General features: G+C 38.2%; 2 protein-coding genes across 16 annotated transcripts in view; one reads left to right on the top strand and one right to left on the bottom strand.

The window, feature by feature from the left end:
- Positions 1–2,616, bottom strand: part of LOC135105202 (nucleobindin-2-like) — a 12,398-nt gene extending 9,782 nt beyond the window's left edge. For 2 of the 5 annotated variants that reach the window (XM_064013293.1, XM_064013294.1), the window contains exon 1: positions 2,285–2,616. The gene's annotated coding sequence lies outside the window, so the exon portion shown is untranslated. The remainder of the gene's footprint in view (positions 1–2,284) is intronic. The other 3 variants (XM_064013290.1, XM_064013291.1, XM_064013296.1) reach the window with 2 other exon arrangements.
- Positions 1,957–17,355, top strand: LOC135105204 (spartin-like). 11 transcript variants are annotated; one of them, XM_064013304.1, is made up of 12 exons: positions 1,957–1,976; positions 5,061–5,225; positions 5,924–6,054; positions 6,705–6,823; positions 7,106–7,194; positions 7,782–7,950; positions 8,308–8,460; positions 8,600–8,785; positions 11,996–12,190; positions 12,625–12,746; positions 13,106–13,236; positions 13,873–17,355. In XM_064013304.1, exons 2-12 carry the CDS (start codon positions 5,061–5,063, stop codon positions 14,147–14,149), a joined length of 1,737 nt encoding a protein of 578 aa, XP_063869374.1. In that variant the 5' UTR covers positions 1,957–1,976; the 3' UTR covers positions 14,150–17,355. The 11 variants fall into 11 exon arrangements, with proteins under 11 accessions (XP_063869374.1, XP_063869375.1, XP_063869378.1 ...); XM_064013305.1 differs by lacking the exon at positions 1,957–1,976 and adding an exon at positions 2,918–4,035 and having other exon boundaries at positions 5,061–5,229; positions 5,928–6,054; XM_064013308.1 differs by lacking the exon at positions 1,957–1,976 and adding an exon at positions 2,919–4,035 and having other exon boundaries at positions 5,061–5,229; positions 5,928–6,054; positions 8,600–8,773.

Raw genomic sequence — 17,355 nt, 5'->3', positions numbered from 1 at the left:
CGGAGTCCCCATCTGGGGAGGGGGACCATAAATATCCCCAGGTCGGACTGCCTTTCTGTCGACACCCCCCTCAACTTTTTCTTCATTAACTTCTACAACATTCGCGTTCTAAGATCTAATTTTCAATTTGTAGAACACCACCTCTCCTCTTCTAAACCTCATCTTCTTTTCCTCACTGAAACTCAGGTGTCTGAGGCAACTGACAGTAGCCTTCCTATGACTTGAATTCCTTCAAGAGGGAGGTTTCAAGACACTTATTCATCAATTTTTGACCACTGCTTTGACCCTTTTATGGGACTGGCATTTCAGTGGGCATATTTTTTTTATTGAATTTTTGTTGCCCTTGGCCAGTGTCCTTCCTACATAAACACACACACACACACACACACACACACACACACACACACACACACACACACACTGCATAAGCATATGTACAACAAAAGACAAGGCAACACACACACACACACACACACACACACACACACACACACACACACACACACACTGCATAAGCATATGTACAACGAAAGACAAGGCAACACACACACACACACACACACACACACACAACACACACTGCATAAGCATATGTACAACGAAAGACAAGGCAACACACACACACACACACACACACACACACACACACACTGCATAAGCATCTGTACAACGAAAGACAAGGCAACACACACACACACACACACACACACACACACACACACACACACACACACACCACACACTGCATAAGCATATGTACAACGAAAGACAAGGCAACACACACACACACACACACTGCATAAGCATCTGTACAACGAAAGACAAGGCAACACACACACACACACACACACACACACACACACACACACACACACATACTGCATAAGCATCTGTACAACGAAAGACAAGGCAACACACACACACACACACACACACACACTGCATAAGCATCTGTACAACGTAAGACAAGGCAACACACACACACACACACACTGCATCACCATCTGTACAACGAAAGATAAGGCAACACACACACACACACACACACACACACACACACACACACACACACACACACACACACCTTGAAATACCTTGAAAAAAAAACACTGAATATTTACTGGGAGGGACTGGAAGGGAGTTAGGGAAGGTACCACTCTGATGGGGGGGGCTTGTGACGTCACGGCTGGGGGTTGATGACGTCACAGCGACCGTTATTTACGTACGTACGTATTTCATTTTGAAAATGACCCCTCTAAAAAACGCAGCTAGACAGGAATGCTTTATAAATTCAGACTTGCCACACATTTTAACTATTGCCACAAATAACAACACATTTCAAAACGCAGTAGTATTAAAGATATTTAAAAAGAAGTATCTGGAAACTGTTGGAACCTTCACCCCATTTAAAATCGTTCAAATGTCCATCCATTCTGGTTTAAACATAACGGAAAACACTTTAAAAAATCTGAACTATTTTCTAAAACCATTTAAAGTGAGCTACAAGCACAAATAAAAAAATCTACCGAAAAAAGAATTAAATATTATTGGAAGTTGAACACGAATAAAAACAAGTGTACGGTGCACGCATTTCACTGAGCGGGACGGCAACACACTTGAAAAAAACACAACTATTTTTTAAAACCAATAAGAACCTATTACAGGCTGAAATAAAAAAAATAGTTTTGGGACCGTAAAAATATACGCCGAAAACGGCCCTCTTATTTACACAAAAACAACGCCAAAATCACCCCTTTTCACGCAACACACGCGCTCAAATAACTTAAAAAACAACGAAATATTTTTACAAACCATAAAATCTTAGCTACAAGCCGAAATAAAATACTTAGGAAATAAAAAAATAATATTGGAACCGGAGGGGGTTGGGGAGCCTTGTCCAAGATGGCGGTGGGGGGCCAGTGGAGGGGACGACCAACCCTTCTCACTCATTTAAACCCTCGCCAAACTTAAGCTAAGTAATGGCAGGTATATTTAACGAGCGGATATTAAACCTTGGTCATGTGGCTCCGCTTTGCGACAGTATTGGTTTAAAACACTCACAGATAAGATAGATAATGGCTAATAAATAGAGACGACCCAGATTGATTACATTTTCATTAAGTTAAATTTTACGGTTTTTAGCAACAAGACGAGGCTGACACAGGGATATATTGTGCTGGAGGTTAGGTAAGATGCGTTAAAATGAGTTAAAACCGTGGATTGTTCAGTTATTAAAAAGTTACGTTAAGTTAACTAAATTTATTCTAACACTTCCTGACGTTACCTTCCCTGTGGTGGTGATGGTGGTGGTGCCTCCTTGTCACTATGGCTGGCTGTCTAACACCTTCTCACAGCCAAACTTTTCTTTATTTTGCTTGTTTTCACCCACTGCTGCCTTCGGGTGTCCACTGCTAGAGCCCACGCCTTCCTCATTACCAACTAAAGAAGGTTTAACTCATGGGTAAGCCTTGGCAGCCACTGTGTAGGCGTGGTTACACACACACACACACAAAAAAAAAAAAAATATGTCAGGCTGGGAGTTGAAACAGACGCGTACTAACACCACCGATAGACGAGAGACCCGACACACTGGTTAACTTGCAGGCAGCGCAGCGTAGCCAGATTGTTTTGGCCATATTATCGTACTACACAGGTTGAAACTATTGTACTTCTGGTAAAATTATCGTTCATATGTAATTATTCTAAATATTATGCAAAACTGCCACTTTCCAAATACAGCAGAATTTAGGTTATATATATATATATATATATATATATATATATATATATATATATATATATAGAGAGAGAGAGAGAGAGAGAGAGAGAGAGAGAGAGAGAGAGAGAGAGAGAGAGAGAGAGAGAGAGAGAGAGAGAGAGAGAGAGAGAGAGAGAAGGTGTGTGTGTGTGTGTTCTCAATCATTCATCCCTTTCTCTGGTAAACTCTGGAACTCCCTGCCTGCTTCTGTATTTCCACCTTCCTATGACTTGAATTCCTTCAAGAGGGAGGTTTCAAGACACTTATTCATCAATTTTTGACCACTGCTTTGACCCTTTTATGGGACTAGCATTTCAGTGGGCATATTTTTTTATTGGATTTTTGTTGCCCTTGGCCAGTGTCCTTCCTACATAAAAAAAAAAAAAAATCATCCACTCCTGATCCACACACCCCATCACCCAAGCCTTCCACTCACCCACCCCACCCATCCAACTACCCACTCACCCATCCATCCACGCATCCACACACCAATTCACCCACCCACACAACCACACATTACTTGTATTCTTTCTCGCTAGCCAGGAACGAGTCCATAACCGTTTCTTCTTTTAAGAACATAAGAAATAAGGGAAGCAGCAAGAAGCTTCCGTGTAAGAAGGCTTACACGTGGTAGTCCCTGTATGAAATATACCTACCTATTTTCACCTATCATCCCCATCCATAAACCCGTCTAATCTCTTAAAGCTCCCTAATGTCTTTTAGCACTAACATGATTACTGAGTCCGTTCCACTCATCTATTTCTACTCATCTATTTGAGAACCAATTTCTTCCTATCTCTTTCTTAAACCTAAATTTTTCAAGCTTGAACCCGTTATTTCTTGTTCTATCCTGGTTGCTGATCCTAAGAATTTTGCTTACATCCTCCTTAATTATACCTTAAAGATTTCTATCAGGTCCCCTTCTTCAACCAGAACAAAATCACATCCACAGCTCTTGATAACCCGGCTAATCATCTATGTGGCCTTTGGAAATGGCCATGATGAGAGGGGAAAACGTTTCTGAGTACTGGCCTAAGCGTTGCGTCATCCCTATTATGTTAGGAGACATCCGGTTGAGGTTGTTGTTGCCAGTGATGTCAGCAGTCTGGCCCCGCCCACTCCCCACTCCCCAGTCCCCAACCGGACGCGTGACACACACTAGCCGCAGGGGATTAGTGAAGAATAGTGTTGGCGTGTTTAGCAGGGAGAGGCAGTGTGGTGTGAGGAGGGCCAGACCAACAGTGAGAGAGACGTGAAGAAGAGTGACAGTGAGTAAGGTGAGATTTGTATGGTGTTCACCAGGGCGGGGCGGGGCTCAGGTATGGGGTGCAGAGTCGGCAGGGCATTCATTCATTCAGCTTGCTCTTGTGATGGTGTAGGAGCAGCGTACCTCCCCCGGTGGGTGTTAGTGCAGCATCACACACGTCTTACTCAGGCGAATTAAACTTTATTATTATATTTATGGTAAATAACACTGCATACATTACCACTGGAATTTTTTGTTATTGTTATTATTATCATCGTTTTTATTATTACCGAAGTTAAAAAATAACGAAGTTCCACATTGCAGTTAGGTTAAAAGAATAAAGTGTGACATTAAAGACAACAGTGGATGACAAGTCGTGTCTATTGTCGGAGCATCGTGGAAACATCAGAAAAATTAATGTGAAAGCACGAAAAGTTGGCCAAGAGGGACTGTCAACATAGATTGGACACTGGAGTCCATTCAGGCAGGATTGTCACCAAGGCTTGAAGCATTTCAGCTTGACCTTGGCTGTGCTGTAACTATAGTTTGATCTGATGGAGTGAGACTTGTGTAATTATGTAAACTTACCATCTGTTTGAGGGTCTAGGGGCAGTGTCATGTGAGACGGGAATCGGCAAGCATACTGAACAGGTGATGTAACTGGATCGGTCTGAAATCATACACGGTTTAGGGTCAAAATAAGGAACAGAGACTACAGCTTGGCTTGCCATGAGATTCTTACTGTAACTGTCTACAAACTTTATGAGAGGTACTGTGACATACTCTGATTTGCTGTTTAACTCTTTGCTTGATCTTACACTCATGCAAATTAGTGACAAATAAAATAGGAAAAGAGACCTGGATTTCAGTTTAGATATTTCATGTCGGCTTACATTCCAACAGGGGAATGGGAGAAGTTGAGGACTTATCATAAGAGGGAGTCATTGATGCTTGTGTTGTGACTATCCATTAAGTGTTGATTCCTCTGTCTGTCTGTAAGCAGTGGCAGGACAACCAGGCACACCTGTCTCTATTATTTGTTTTCATGCTCTGCAGATGAGTCAGAAAACTCCCGAAAGGCCTCCCCCTCCCCGCCCTGAACCTCCCACTACCCTGGAGGGCGGTGCCACCCCACAGGAGCAGTTTGAGAATGCTTACCGAGAGGCCTACCTGTTGATTGACCGAGGCATCATCCTCATCACTGAGGGACACAATGCCCAGGCTAGTACCTCACTTTTTTTATCTGCTTCATTTTCAGATTGAGTGAATAAAACATTAGTCTGGGATATCATTTTGATGTGTGCAAAATCATACTTAATTGTAATTGTTCATGATACTGCACAAGACACTGTATTACTTGATTTAGCAATGAAACAATTTCCTCTTTTGTATTGTGTGTATATATATATATATATATATATATATATATATATATATATATATATATATATATATATATATATATATATATATATATATATATGTGTGTGTGTGTGTGTGTGTGTTTATATATTATTGATAATAATCTCTGACTATTATGTATTTAAGTATTTAATGCTCTCTCTCTCTCTCTCTCTCTCTCTCTCTCTCTCTCTCTCTCTCTCTCTCTCTCTCTCTCTCTCTCTCTCTCTCTCTCTCTCTCTCTCTCTCTCTCTCTCTCTCTCTCTCTCTCATTAATGTAAGAGTCATTCAGTATTTTCACTATCTTATCTCTTTTGTCAGTAAAATCTGGAGCTTTTTACCTTCTGTATTTATTTTTCTGTGGCTTGAAAAGTCTCAAAAGAGGAGTATCAAGACACCCATAGAATTAAATTGACCATATATATATATATATATATATATATATATATATATATATATATATATATATATATATATATATATATATATATATTGTGATGTGCCTTGTTGTCCAATAGGCAGGTGTGGTGCTGCAAAAGGGCCTCAGTCTCATTGACAAGGCACTCACCATCAAGGTGGAGTCCTTTGACTGCAGTGCAGAAAAAACACAACATTATGTAGAGATGCAGACCAAGATGAGGTGCACCAGGTAAGTAGATTTGATAATAAAGACTCTGCCTTAGTTACAACTTGCTAGTGTTCACATTGTCATTATCAAACCCTCACACATTATGGGCACTTCTCAGGTGACTCACCTCAGCTGCCTATATGACTGACCTTTGTCTTTCTTCTTGTACTCGGGTCTCACTTGCATGTGTGTGCTTTGGTACAATTATTCCATCACATCCTTCTTCTTATCTTCATGCTTACAATCCTTCTCATTCTGTGCCCCAGAGTTCCAGAATCACTTCTCCATTTGTATCCCTCTTTTTGTATGCCCCAGAGTTCCAGCCTCACTCCTCTTTTGCATCACTCTCTTTCATCCTTTTTCTTTCCTCCATGCTTAGAGTCCTTTCTTTCATCATATGCTCCAGAGTTCCAGCTTCACTTTTCCTTTGCATCACTTTCATCTCAGTTCCATGCTTCCATATTTGCAAATTATTATTTATTTATTTTTTTTTTTACAACCCTCTACCAAACCTTTAATGTACATAGACTTAAATTTATGCATTTTAAATTTTATGCATTTTAATTTTCCTTTGTTAGAATGTGAAACTTAAAAAGCAGTGGAAGTCATCATCTGATTTTTGTCACAGTAGGCCTCACAAGTTTAAAGGATCTCTATTTTCTAATTTTTAGGAAAGAGGTTCTTGAACACTTCTCTGATACACAAGCTTCTTCAGGGGGCACATCAAGCAGGCAGCAGGTGGAAGATGCTCCTCCCTCCTATGATGACTATCTCAAGTCTCTGGAATCAGGTGTGTGTTGAAGGAGTCTTTAAATAGTAGGATGCATATTATTTGAACTGTTGTCAATAATGATGATAGATTATGTAGTTGTGCCCAGAAATGTAATGGAAAAATTGTTAGATGCAAGTGTTGAGAGGGGAAGGTCTGACTACTATTAGGCAGAAGGCAGAGTGAGAGTAGACAATGCAAAGTAGATAGTGCAATTAATGTTAACCGTGATATGAAAAATTTTGAAAATGAGAATATAAATATTATGAATAAGTCAGTGTATTGCAATGCTTTAATTTTCAGGAACATCAGAGAGCAATGTGTCAGCAGCAACAGCAGCAGCAGCAACAGCAGGCACAATTGACAGTCCTTCGTACCCCAACCTGTCCTCGGTGAGCCTCATTGAATTGATGTCCTCTCAGAGGCACATAAAATATTATCAGTAAGGAAGTTTGGATTTAAGAAAGAGATTGATATGATTCTATAACAGGGAGAAGGTGTATATCTTTTTTTTTTTTTTTTTTTTTTTTTTTTTTTTTATTGAGGGGATTTCAACACCAACAGTAAATACAATCTCATAGCTATTTTTCATGATGTTTCTTTTGCATTGATGCCAGAAATTGGAACCTTAGATGAAGCAGTATTGGGAGTCTGGGACCTTTCCAACCTTATTAAGTACATATATGTAAAACTATTTTTTGTGATCCTTGAATCTCTGGACTTCATTCTCTCACCATCGTCTACTGCTTCTCCCAGTCCGTCAGTATTTTTGTCCAAACTGTGCATAAAACATTTACCAAGGGAACAGTCCATCTCTAAAGTTTGTGGATTGTGCTTGGATAGGGAACTGAGTGCTAACCCATCGTGTATATTTACATCAACAAATGTTTACTTGTATTCAATGTGTTGGATGGCTGTAGCACTAGTTTTCAGGGAGAAGGAAGTGCCATATGAGTGTCTTGATACTTTAATCCCACAGGAGTTTGAGATGGTGGACAGCTCTCCTCTGGTGACACCAGTGGTTGCTGCCCAGCAGGGGGAGATGATCTTCAATGTGGAGAATGGTGTGCAGATCTTTTTCATCCTTCCAGATGGTACAGTCACCAGCCCCTCATATCCATCCTTCCTGGCCATCTTCACATTTCCTGGTGAGTCAGTACTAGCAGTGGTCTGCTGCAGAGTACCTCGTCACAGTATGTGATTTTGCAGAAGGTGGCTATTGCTGGTAAAACTAGATATGCTCCTATTCCACTTTGCTTAGCTTTATATATATATATATATATATATATATATATATATTGTAACTCATACTGTGATACTTTCAGTCTTGCCAAGTTTGATGAGAGAAAAAAGTAATAAATGGGTAGAGTTATCAGAATTATCCTATCTAGAATAATGATAAGATATTAATATAGTTATCCTTTGTATCCTTAACAACACACACATCAATCTTTTTTTTTTTTTTTTTTTTTTTTTTTTTTTTTTTTTTTTTTTTTTTATGCCAGAGCCCATCAAGGGAGCACCAGGAGCAGGAGCCAATGCCCGGGGCTTCCTGCAGGTTGGGGAATGGAGTTACCCATTGGTGCCAGCTCAAAGCCCTGTCCTCCACTCCTTCTATGGGGCCTACATGTTCCCAAACCTCTCCACTAGTGTAGCAGGTAAGTGTTGCAGCCTCAGTGAATGGGGCTGAGTCACTTGGGAAATGGCTATATCATGAAGTACCATAATCCTCTTTTTTTTTTTTTTTTTTTTTTTTTTTTTTTTTTACTTTCAGTTTAACCTGCTCCCTTCTTGCAGGTTCCAGTGTGGGTGTGATCCTCCCAGATTCAGTGGACAAAGACAATCGAGACTTATTTGAGCAGATCCTGACGCAGCTAACATCGTACCAGGAGCAGGCAGCACCGCCAGGAGAGGAAGGTGCCCGCCAGGTCAGGCTCATTCAGGAATCGACGTCGGAGCGCATTGCTGCAGGTTTGGTTACAGGTATCATCCCCTGTGGCAGGCACCAGCAAAATCACTGCCCCTTCATGTACTGTTCACACCAGATCTGGCACTGAAGCCTTGGTATATTTATATATATATATATAAAGACTGAACATCAAGGATATACTGTAACTGCTTTTTTTTTTTTTATCTTTCACTTGTAGAGGATAACATCTGCATCTGCCAGCTCAAAAAAAAACAGGCTAAAGCTGTAAGAATGGTTTTAGCTTTGTGAACTTTGGTGCAGGTCTTAATCATGATAATTGCATGGTAGTTTTTGTGTTTGCATGCACTGATGGCAGTAGGTACGTAACATAACCCCATCTTTCATTTCCCCTTTTTTTCCTGTGGATGTACTTATGCATATGCTTTGCCGTAACTGACACTCAGACTCACAATCAAGCCATGACTAGTACTTTTATATTTTCGAATGGCCAATACTTTACCAATACTGTGATCTTACAAGCTCCCCTGCAAAGTCCACATACTCAAGACTCACCACTTCCATATTTAATCCAAAATATTAATTTTCCATATCTCCATTTATTTTTTTTAACTGTATCAATTAAAATGTAGTATTTCCAATACAGATTACAAATTGTGCTTTAAACTTATGTTTGCCAATTTCTTCAGTGCATAAAAATTCACATTATGACTGAAAAGTGGCAGCAGCATATCTATCCCCTTATCTCTTCTATCTCCATGACACATATTTTTCTCCAGGACTGTCCACAAAGGTTACCATGGTAGAACCTCTCTCCCTATCCAAACATTATCTTCTTGTCTGCTCATTGCTTGGCCTCTTTCACTTCATCCTTCCACCTGCAAAGTGGCATGTCTCTCCTAATAGCATCTTTATCTTTGCTCACATACACTTGAATACACCATAAAACTATCTATGGACAGCTGTGCAGGGGTTGGTTTGAATACTTCTTTCTCTTAACAAGAGAATTGTCTAATACAGTAAGGATAAGTCAGTTTGAAACATTTTTCCTTGAATGTCTGGGATTGTCTTTGTGGGAATGTTTTCCCTATAATCACACTTGACTGATTGTGGCTGACCAGGGCAAGTGATCTTTGTAATGCTTTTTGTAAATGCATTTCTTTGAGGTAAAGCTTGGGTAAATTTACATTATAATTGAATCAATACTTAATGAATTAAATTACCTCTTCCATCAAGGAATCAAACTGAATATCATCTTGTCTATTGAGATGTAGAATGTGGAGGCACTATGTAATGGAATTTTAAATATGTGAGTACCATAGTTACTATAATCATATTGCCATTATCACTAGGACACTGTGCATATAAAGACATCTGTATTCATAGGTTTCTGTAATCTGTTTGGAGCATGGGGGGATCACATTCAAGATTGAAGTACATAATTGCACTTCAGAACAAAATTAATCACAATGGGAGATGGACTGTGCATCCACCCAACTGAGGGCATGGGAAGCAAGGTGATGGTGGCCTACAGAAAATAATCACCCACTAATTCCCTTGTGTATCATATGTCACTTAATTCTCTCTCTCTCTCTCTCTCTCTCTCTCTCTCTCTCTCTCTCTCTCTCTCTCTCTCTCTCTCTCTCTCTCTCTCTCTCTCTCTCTCTCTCTCTCTCTCTCTCTCTCTCTCTCTCTCTCTCTCTCTCTCTCTCTCTCTCTCTCTCTCTCTCTCTCTCTCTCTCTCTCTCTCTCTCTCTCTCTCTCTGTATTTGTCTTTCTTGCTCTCTTTTCTCTTCTCCCTTTGAACACCCTCATTGGAGTGGTCATGGTGAAAGATGATCTACCTTGAGATATGCAACTCCCTAATAAACTTAAGGACACATAGATACCTGTATTTTCACAAAAGCCAAATGGTGTGAAACAAAATCTCTTGTAAAGTTGTAAAGTACTTTATGTGATTTTGCTGTGTCGGTCATGCAGTATGAATATTTTGCACTTTATCCTAACTTGCACCTGTTCCTTATTTTTTCTAGTATTTGCAGGCAAGTTGTTTGGTTAGTAGTGGGGAGCTTAACTGTGGTGCAGCAAGTGAGTATTAGGGAGTGCTGTGAGTTTTTTGTACCTATGTTATTGAATCATTTTTGTGTCCAGGGCAAATAATGTATTGTATGGTGTAGGGATGAACTAGTAAAGTGCAGATCAATAATATAGACTTATAACAAGGACATCTATGTTTGAAAATGTGTTATTATCAAATGAAGTGATGCAGAGTTAAATGAAGAATAAAGAGGCATACACTTACCAATGTATGCCATGTGGTAATGTTGATGTAGAAATGGGTTTGCATGAATACTTTTTTGTGAGCAAAGCTTTTGGAGCAAGAATATGATGATCTGTCAGTCACCACTGGAGTGAAGTAGACTGGTAAATAACTTGTGGTCAGCTTCTCTCATACTGATGTGGATCAGCTTCAGTAAAAAGCATGGTATACGTGTGACTGTTGTAGGTGTACACTGTAGTCAGTTTGAAGTACAATTTAGTGTTATTCATGACATCACAGTCAGTGACATTGTGCAGAGTGATAATCTTGCATGCAGAACAAAATGTATGCATGTATAATTTGTGATCATTTCATGTTTTATTTTCATAAGTGTAGTTGACATCATCATTTAAACATTTTATATATATATATATATATATATATATATATATATATATATATATATATATATATATATATATATATATATATATATATATATATATATATATATATACACTCATACACCTTTGTATACTACCTTGAAATTGTCCATCATTTTTGATAACCCAGTATGAGGTTGTTTCTCTTCAAAACTGGATTAATGGATTATTACTGCACTTGGTTTGTCACAGGTACTGTATTGCACTGTTGCCTTCACATTGTATGCATCATTGTCATTTATCAACATTGCAAATTATACTTTTTTATTTATTCATGCAGGCTTTAAACTCAAGACTTCTGGCACATATGAAGCAACTAAGAAATTATTTTAGTATATTATACTTCCTAAAACTCCTTATTATAGTTGTGCAGAATAAATCCTGTAACACTATTTGTTGAAATGTGAACTTTTCTGCTTGATGAATTAAGGACAGTTCATAGTTGACGTAAAAGGTGGTACAGTGTAAATGCAGATACTCTTGTCATGTGATATTATAAGTAGTCACTGAAAAGATGTATTTCACCATTGTAATTCTAACAACCCTAATAATCTTCCCCACAGGAGCAGAGGCAGTGTCAAAGGGAGTGGTGTGGGGGGCAAGCAAGCTAAGTGATCTGATCTCCTATGGTTCAGAGAGCTTGAAGGACTATGTGCAGCCCATGGCAGAGAAGAAAGAAGTTGATCCCAAGTGGCACAAGACGGCAGAAGTGGCAAGAGATATTTCTGGCAAGGCAGTGAAAGTCAGTGGTTACTTGTGTGAGTTTCTAGTTTTCATTTATTATTCCATCCTAAGTACTATTTTAGGGGGGAGCAATAGCTCTGTGTTTTACCTTAGATTTGTCTAAGACAACTCAAAATGATGTACAAGATCAATCCTCCTATGCAAGACATGTAGATGTACATTTATCTGCATGTCTGCATGCAATGCAGTGTCATTACAATTCAGAACAAATTTGTCTTCTTTACTATTGGGACTACTTAATTCATACCATTCAGTCTCACATCTTGAATACTAAGCCCCATACATCTTTATTTTTTTTTTGTATATATATATATATATATATATATATATATATATATATATATATATATATATATATATATATATATATATATATATATATATATATTTTTTTTTTTTTTTTTTTTTTTTTTTTTTTTTTTTTTTTTTTTTTCTCCATATCTTACAGTGAGCCAAGTAGGCAAAGCGACCATGACACTGGGACGTAAACTTGCACCTCACCTTCAGAAGCAGGGCACCAGAGCCATCACCCATATCACAGGACAGAAGGAGAGTGAAGCCAGCAGCAATGTGTGTAGTCCTTGCCTGTCCTGCATTTTATTCTGCTTGTGGTAAAAAGTTTATCAGTGAAACAAAAAAATATAGTACTGGATGTGGTAAGCATTCTCATTGTTTAAATATGCTGTAAAGCATCCTGTGCTAAGGTATTTGGTATAGACAAAACCTTTACAGTGTGCATGAAGATTTATCAGATGCGAAGGGCACTAAATTGATTTTTCTAGGTCTGTAAGATTTCTTGTCACATATAAGTGAAGTCATGCACTGTCTTACAGAGTCTAAAGTAAAAAAAAAAGAAAATCCTTTCACCTACTTGAGGCTTTATGAAAAAAATATATAGTTTTCTTTCTTCATCCCTCTCACTTTCACAGGTAGAAGGTGTGCTAGAGGTGGCAGCAGGAGCAGTGAAAGGAGCCTCTACAATCTACATGGGTCTTGAGTCAGCTGCTACCACTCTGGCCACCAGTCTCACTGACAACACAGTCAAAGTTGTCACTCACAAGTATGAATTTAACCTGTATCTACATATATACCAGCTTGATATCAACACAAAGTAGTACAGTAGCCAAGACGGATACTGCACACTCTCACACACAAACATTCCCTCGAATCTTAGCCTCTGGGATTTCAGGAGAGAGATAAGCAGTCTTCACACTACATACACTGCATTTGAATCAGGTCTCCATCAAGGCCTCAGTAGAACTGGTTTACCCTTGCTGCATGCTGTGGTGGAGGGTATGCTGAGGTATCTGGGTGCCTTATCTTGGTGACTTCTCTTTGCTGAGACAATAGCCTGGTAAATGGAAAGATAAATTGACTGTTTCTACACTCATTGGACGGCCTACACACTTATACATCATGGCCCTGTTATTTTTCATTATTTCAACTTTACTGAAACAGCATGCATTCTTATGATTCAGGATCCAATTGAACACAGATTCATTTTCATTGATGGTGCAGTATAGAAAATATTCTAAAGAAAATTGTACTATTCAAAATTTAAAATTTCATAAATGGCATGTTCACACTTGTGATGCTGGACACTTCATATGTTGGATGACAGCATTGTAACAAGTCTTGTGGTGTTGAGGACATAGTTTCACTATTAAGTTTCTTTATTAAGTTTTGCTATTGACAGGTATGGAGAAGATGTTGGTGCACTGACTGACAACACCCTGTATGCAGTGGGTCAGACAGCCTGGGCTGGCCACAACATTGCCTCTCTTGGAGTGAAAGGTGTGGCCAAGCGAGTTGCCAAAGACACTGGCACAGCCCTTGTTCTACAGCATGAGGAAAAGAAGGCATCTACACAGGAAGTGGAGGAGGCTGAAGAAGCAATGGAAGATGATGAAAAGGATGACACTAAAGAACATCCTGTTAGGCCTATCAGGGAGAAAAAGAAGCCTCCATTGTGAGGTGGCAAGGTATTTGAAGCCTGTCATAATGCCTGATACCCACCACATGAACTTCCTTCTGTGGTGTCAAATACATACCATTACCTGACACTTTAAATTCTCCTGTGGATGTAATCTGGAGCCAGTGGGCAATATGTAAAATGAAAAGTTACTATTATAAGATTTTAAAATATCATAGTAGAAAAGGAGGCATGAGGAGATGTAAGAGTCAAAAGGATAATGAAATAGTTGACTATATGAGAGGATATGCAAAGGGAATGGGAAGAAGGGAGGCAGGAAATTAAATTGAATTAATCACTTGAAGAAGATCACTGGTTCAGTTCCTTAACTGAGGAACTGAAGCACATCAGTATTGACAGAATATTCAGTTTAGTATTACTTAGAAGCCTCACCATACACAATGAGAGCTCGTTGAGCAGTGTTCGAGTAGGTACAGCATCCTAGTTTTGCAATGTTAGCTTCCTTTCACAATCTGCCTCACCACACTGCTGTGTAGTCAAATTAATTACACATCCTACAGCTGACCAGTACTGCAGCATTGCTGTGGAATGCAGCATATTAAAACAGTGGGAAAAATTTTAATAATTATTGGGTTCTTTAACCAATGGAGTTTCCTACTTTCATTTTATGTGCCAGTAGCTCATAGTAAGTTGCTTTGATAAAGAGAAAGATTATCAAAACTTAAAGAATACCAGTAACATAAAATACAAACTGTAAAACATAGACCTCAGAACACTTGATGAGATTAATATATTGTATCAATTCTAAAAAAAATATGAATAAAGAAGATTAATGAGATGCATCAGTGAATGTTATTACAAAAGGAAACTTCTGATCTATTGGACATACAGCTGATTGTGAAAATTGATACTATTTCAGATACATTATCAACACTATGTTACCAAAAACATTTCATCCAGTAAGAGACAGTCTTTATATGTTTAGTGATGCTGAATTCAGAAAATGGTATTGATGCAGTCATGCAAAGATTTTAATGTGTGACAGAATGACTAGAGATGAAATAGCTGTTTGATTTTGCTGAGCAAAGGCACCCCAAATGTACATTTCTTTCCTTATAGGCTCCTAAAGAAAAGAATCTGTAACGAAATATTTTTCATTGTGGCAACAAATGCTCTCCACTGTGTTGTGTGAACCCATGGGATGCATGTGCCCTGTTATTGGATGACTGTTTGAACACACTTGGGACTGTACTGTGAGGTGTTAATTTGAGGGATCAAAATATGTAAGATGCATGACTGTTTGCAATAGCATTGAAAAAGAATTTCATGCAAAAATGTTTAGATATATTTGAAGAGACAATTTAGTATGTTTGTATAACTGAAACATGATACGGAAAGATAATCCAACAATTGTTCAAGGATCAGATATTATCAAGTATCCATAAAAACTTGGAAACCTGAAAAAGAAAACTTGCAAACAAATCTTGAACATGTATCTCATAGTGGTGTACAAGACCAGCCTCGTCCTTAAGCTGTTGTGTAGTCACCCGTTTTCTCTGTCACTGCTTGGTTGAGTTCACACATAAATGTAACTGCTTGTTGTTTATCTAGATATCCACCATATTATCCCTCGGAGATTAAAGCAAGGTACACTTCATCTGATCTGAAACACAAATTGAATACAGGTTGCAAGCTGGAGCTAGTAATAGGCAAGTGAAGTTACTGGATATTTACTTCATGTTTTACAAAACATCTGAAGACAGAACACTTCTAATGTGTAAACATCTATCTTAAATATATTTTGTGAGTAAACATACTGATGTTATGTACCATCATTCTAATAATATCACTTAGCTAATCAAAGAAGCTGCAACTCTGCAAAATGATTGTAATGTTTTTTTTGGCCACAGTTCAGTTTAGCAGTTATAACTAAGTCAATAGTTTCAGACTAGAAAACAAGGATGGAATAAATCCCTTGCAATCCAGACATGTTCAGACTGGAAACTGGCTTTGACTTGCCAAACATTCTGGATTACATCCACCTAACAGAGACTAAGTTCATGTTAGCAAGTCCAGATGTACTGCAGCTCACCTTCATTCTTTAAGCAGATGAATAACATACTCCAGTAAAAATTATATTTATTGTACTAATATTGAAAAAAAAAAGACAACACTTCTACACATTTCCAGTTTGCCTTCATCAATGTCCTGACACATCAGAGATTTAGCACAATGCCTGATATTTTCATTCTCTATTACCAAACTTAAAAATGCTTCATTGTTCACAGTTTCTCTCTCTCTCTCTCTCTCTCTCTCTCTCTCTCTCTCTCTCTCTCTCTCTCTCTCTCTCTCTCTCTCTCTCTCTCTCTCTCTCTCTCTCTCTCTCTCTCTCTCCATGTTTCTGTCATTTTAACACTAACACAGAGGAAGTAATACTATTCATGTGACACTAGTTTGTTGAACTACATACAATAATCTTATTTTTGTATGTTTTTAGTGCAAGACAGAACAAACTCAAAATAAGATAACATCAAGACCCAAGGATGTGAAGCCTTTAGGTCAGTAAGGCATTCAACCACATAGACAAAACCTCTGCATTGGTCCTTCCTTTATGATGTGACTAAGCATTGATACACAGTACCAGCTTAAGACTAGTTCCTTGTTAATCATTGTGGTTGAATTCTTTACATTTTATTGTTTGCACCAAAACAACACCATGCATAAGTCAGGTGGGAAAGTGCCTAGAGGAACATTACATTTATCTCTGTGCATGAGAATCAAGACTCAAGTATTGTACTACATAGGATAAGTGTCCATGCAGACATGTTTGTGTTTCCTTATGTATCCTTGATCACTGTCCCTGTATTACCAAGATGAACTTGCATTTTCCCTTTTTTTTTTTTTTTTTTTTTTTTTTTTTTTTTTTTTTTTTAAGAATTATAGTAAATCATGGAATTCATGTATATGTACTCAAGTATGTATTATGATCTGATACTTTTGGCAAGTTTTTTGTTTTTGTTGATTTGTTTTCATATCCTCCAGTTCCATGTTCACACACAAAGCTGCTGAATGCAGCAGAGATCCTGCATCCACAAAATCATACTCATTATGCATTGTAATTATCAATAAATATTGTATTGTATGCTTTAAAAGTAAGGAAATCCTATTTTTATCTAGATGAAAATATTTAGAATTATTAAAGTTATATAGTGAGCCTGTGCTTTGATAAATAAAAGTTAACAAGCA

Source organism: Scylla paramamosain, chromosome 11 (assembly GCF_035594125.1).
Source record: "Scylla paramamosain isolate STU-SP2022 chromosome 11, ASM3559412v1, whole genome shotgun sequence".
NCBI lineage: Eukaryota > Metazoa > Arthropoda > Malacostraca > Decapoda > Portunidae > Scylla > Scylla paramamosain.
The sequence above is the reverse complement of the archived record's forward strand: the minus strand, read 5'-3'. Positions and strand labels throughout refer to the sequence as shown.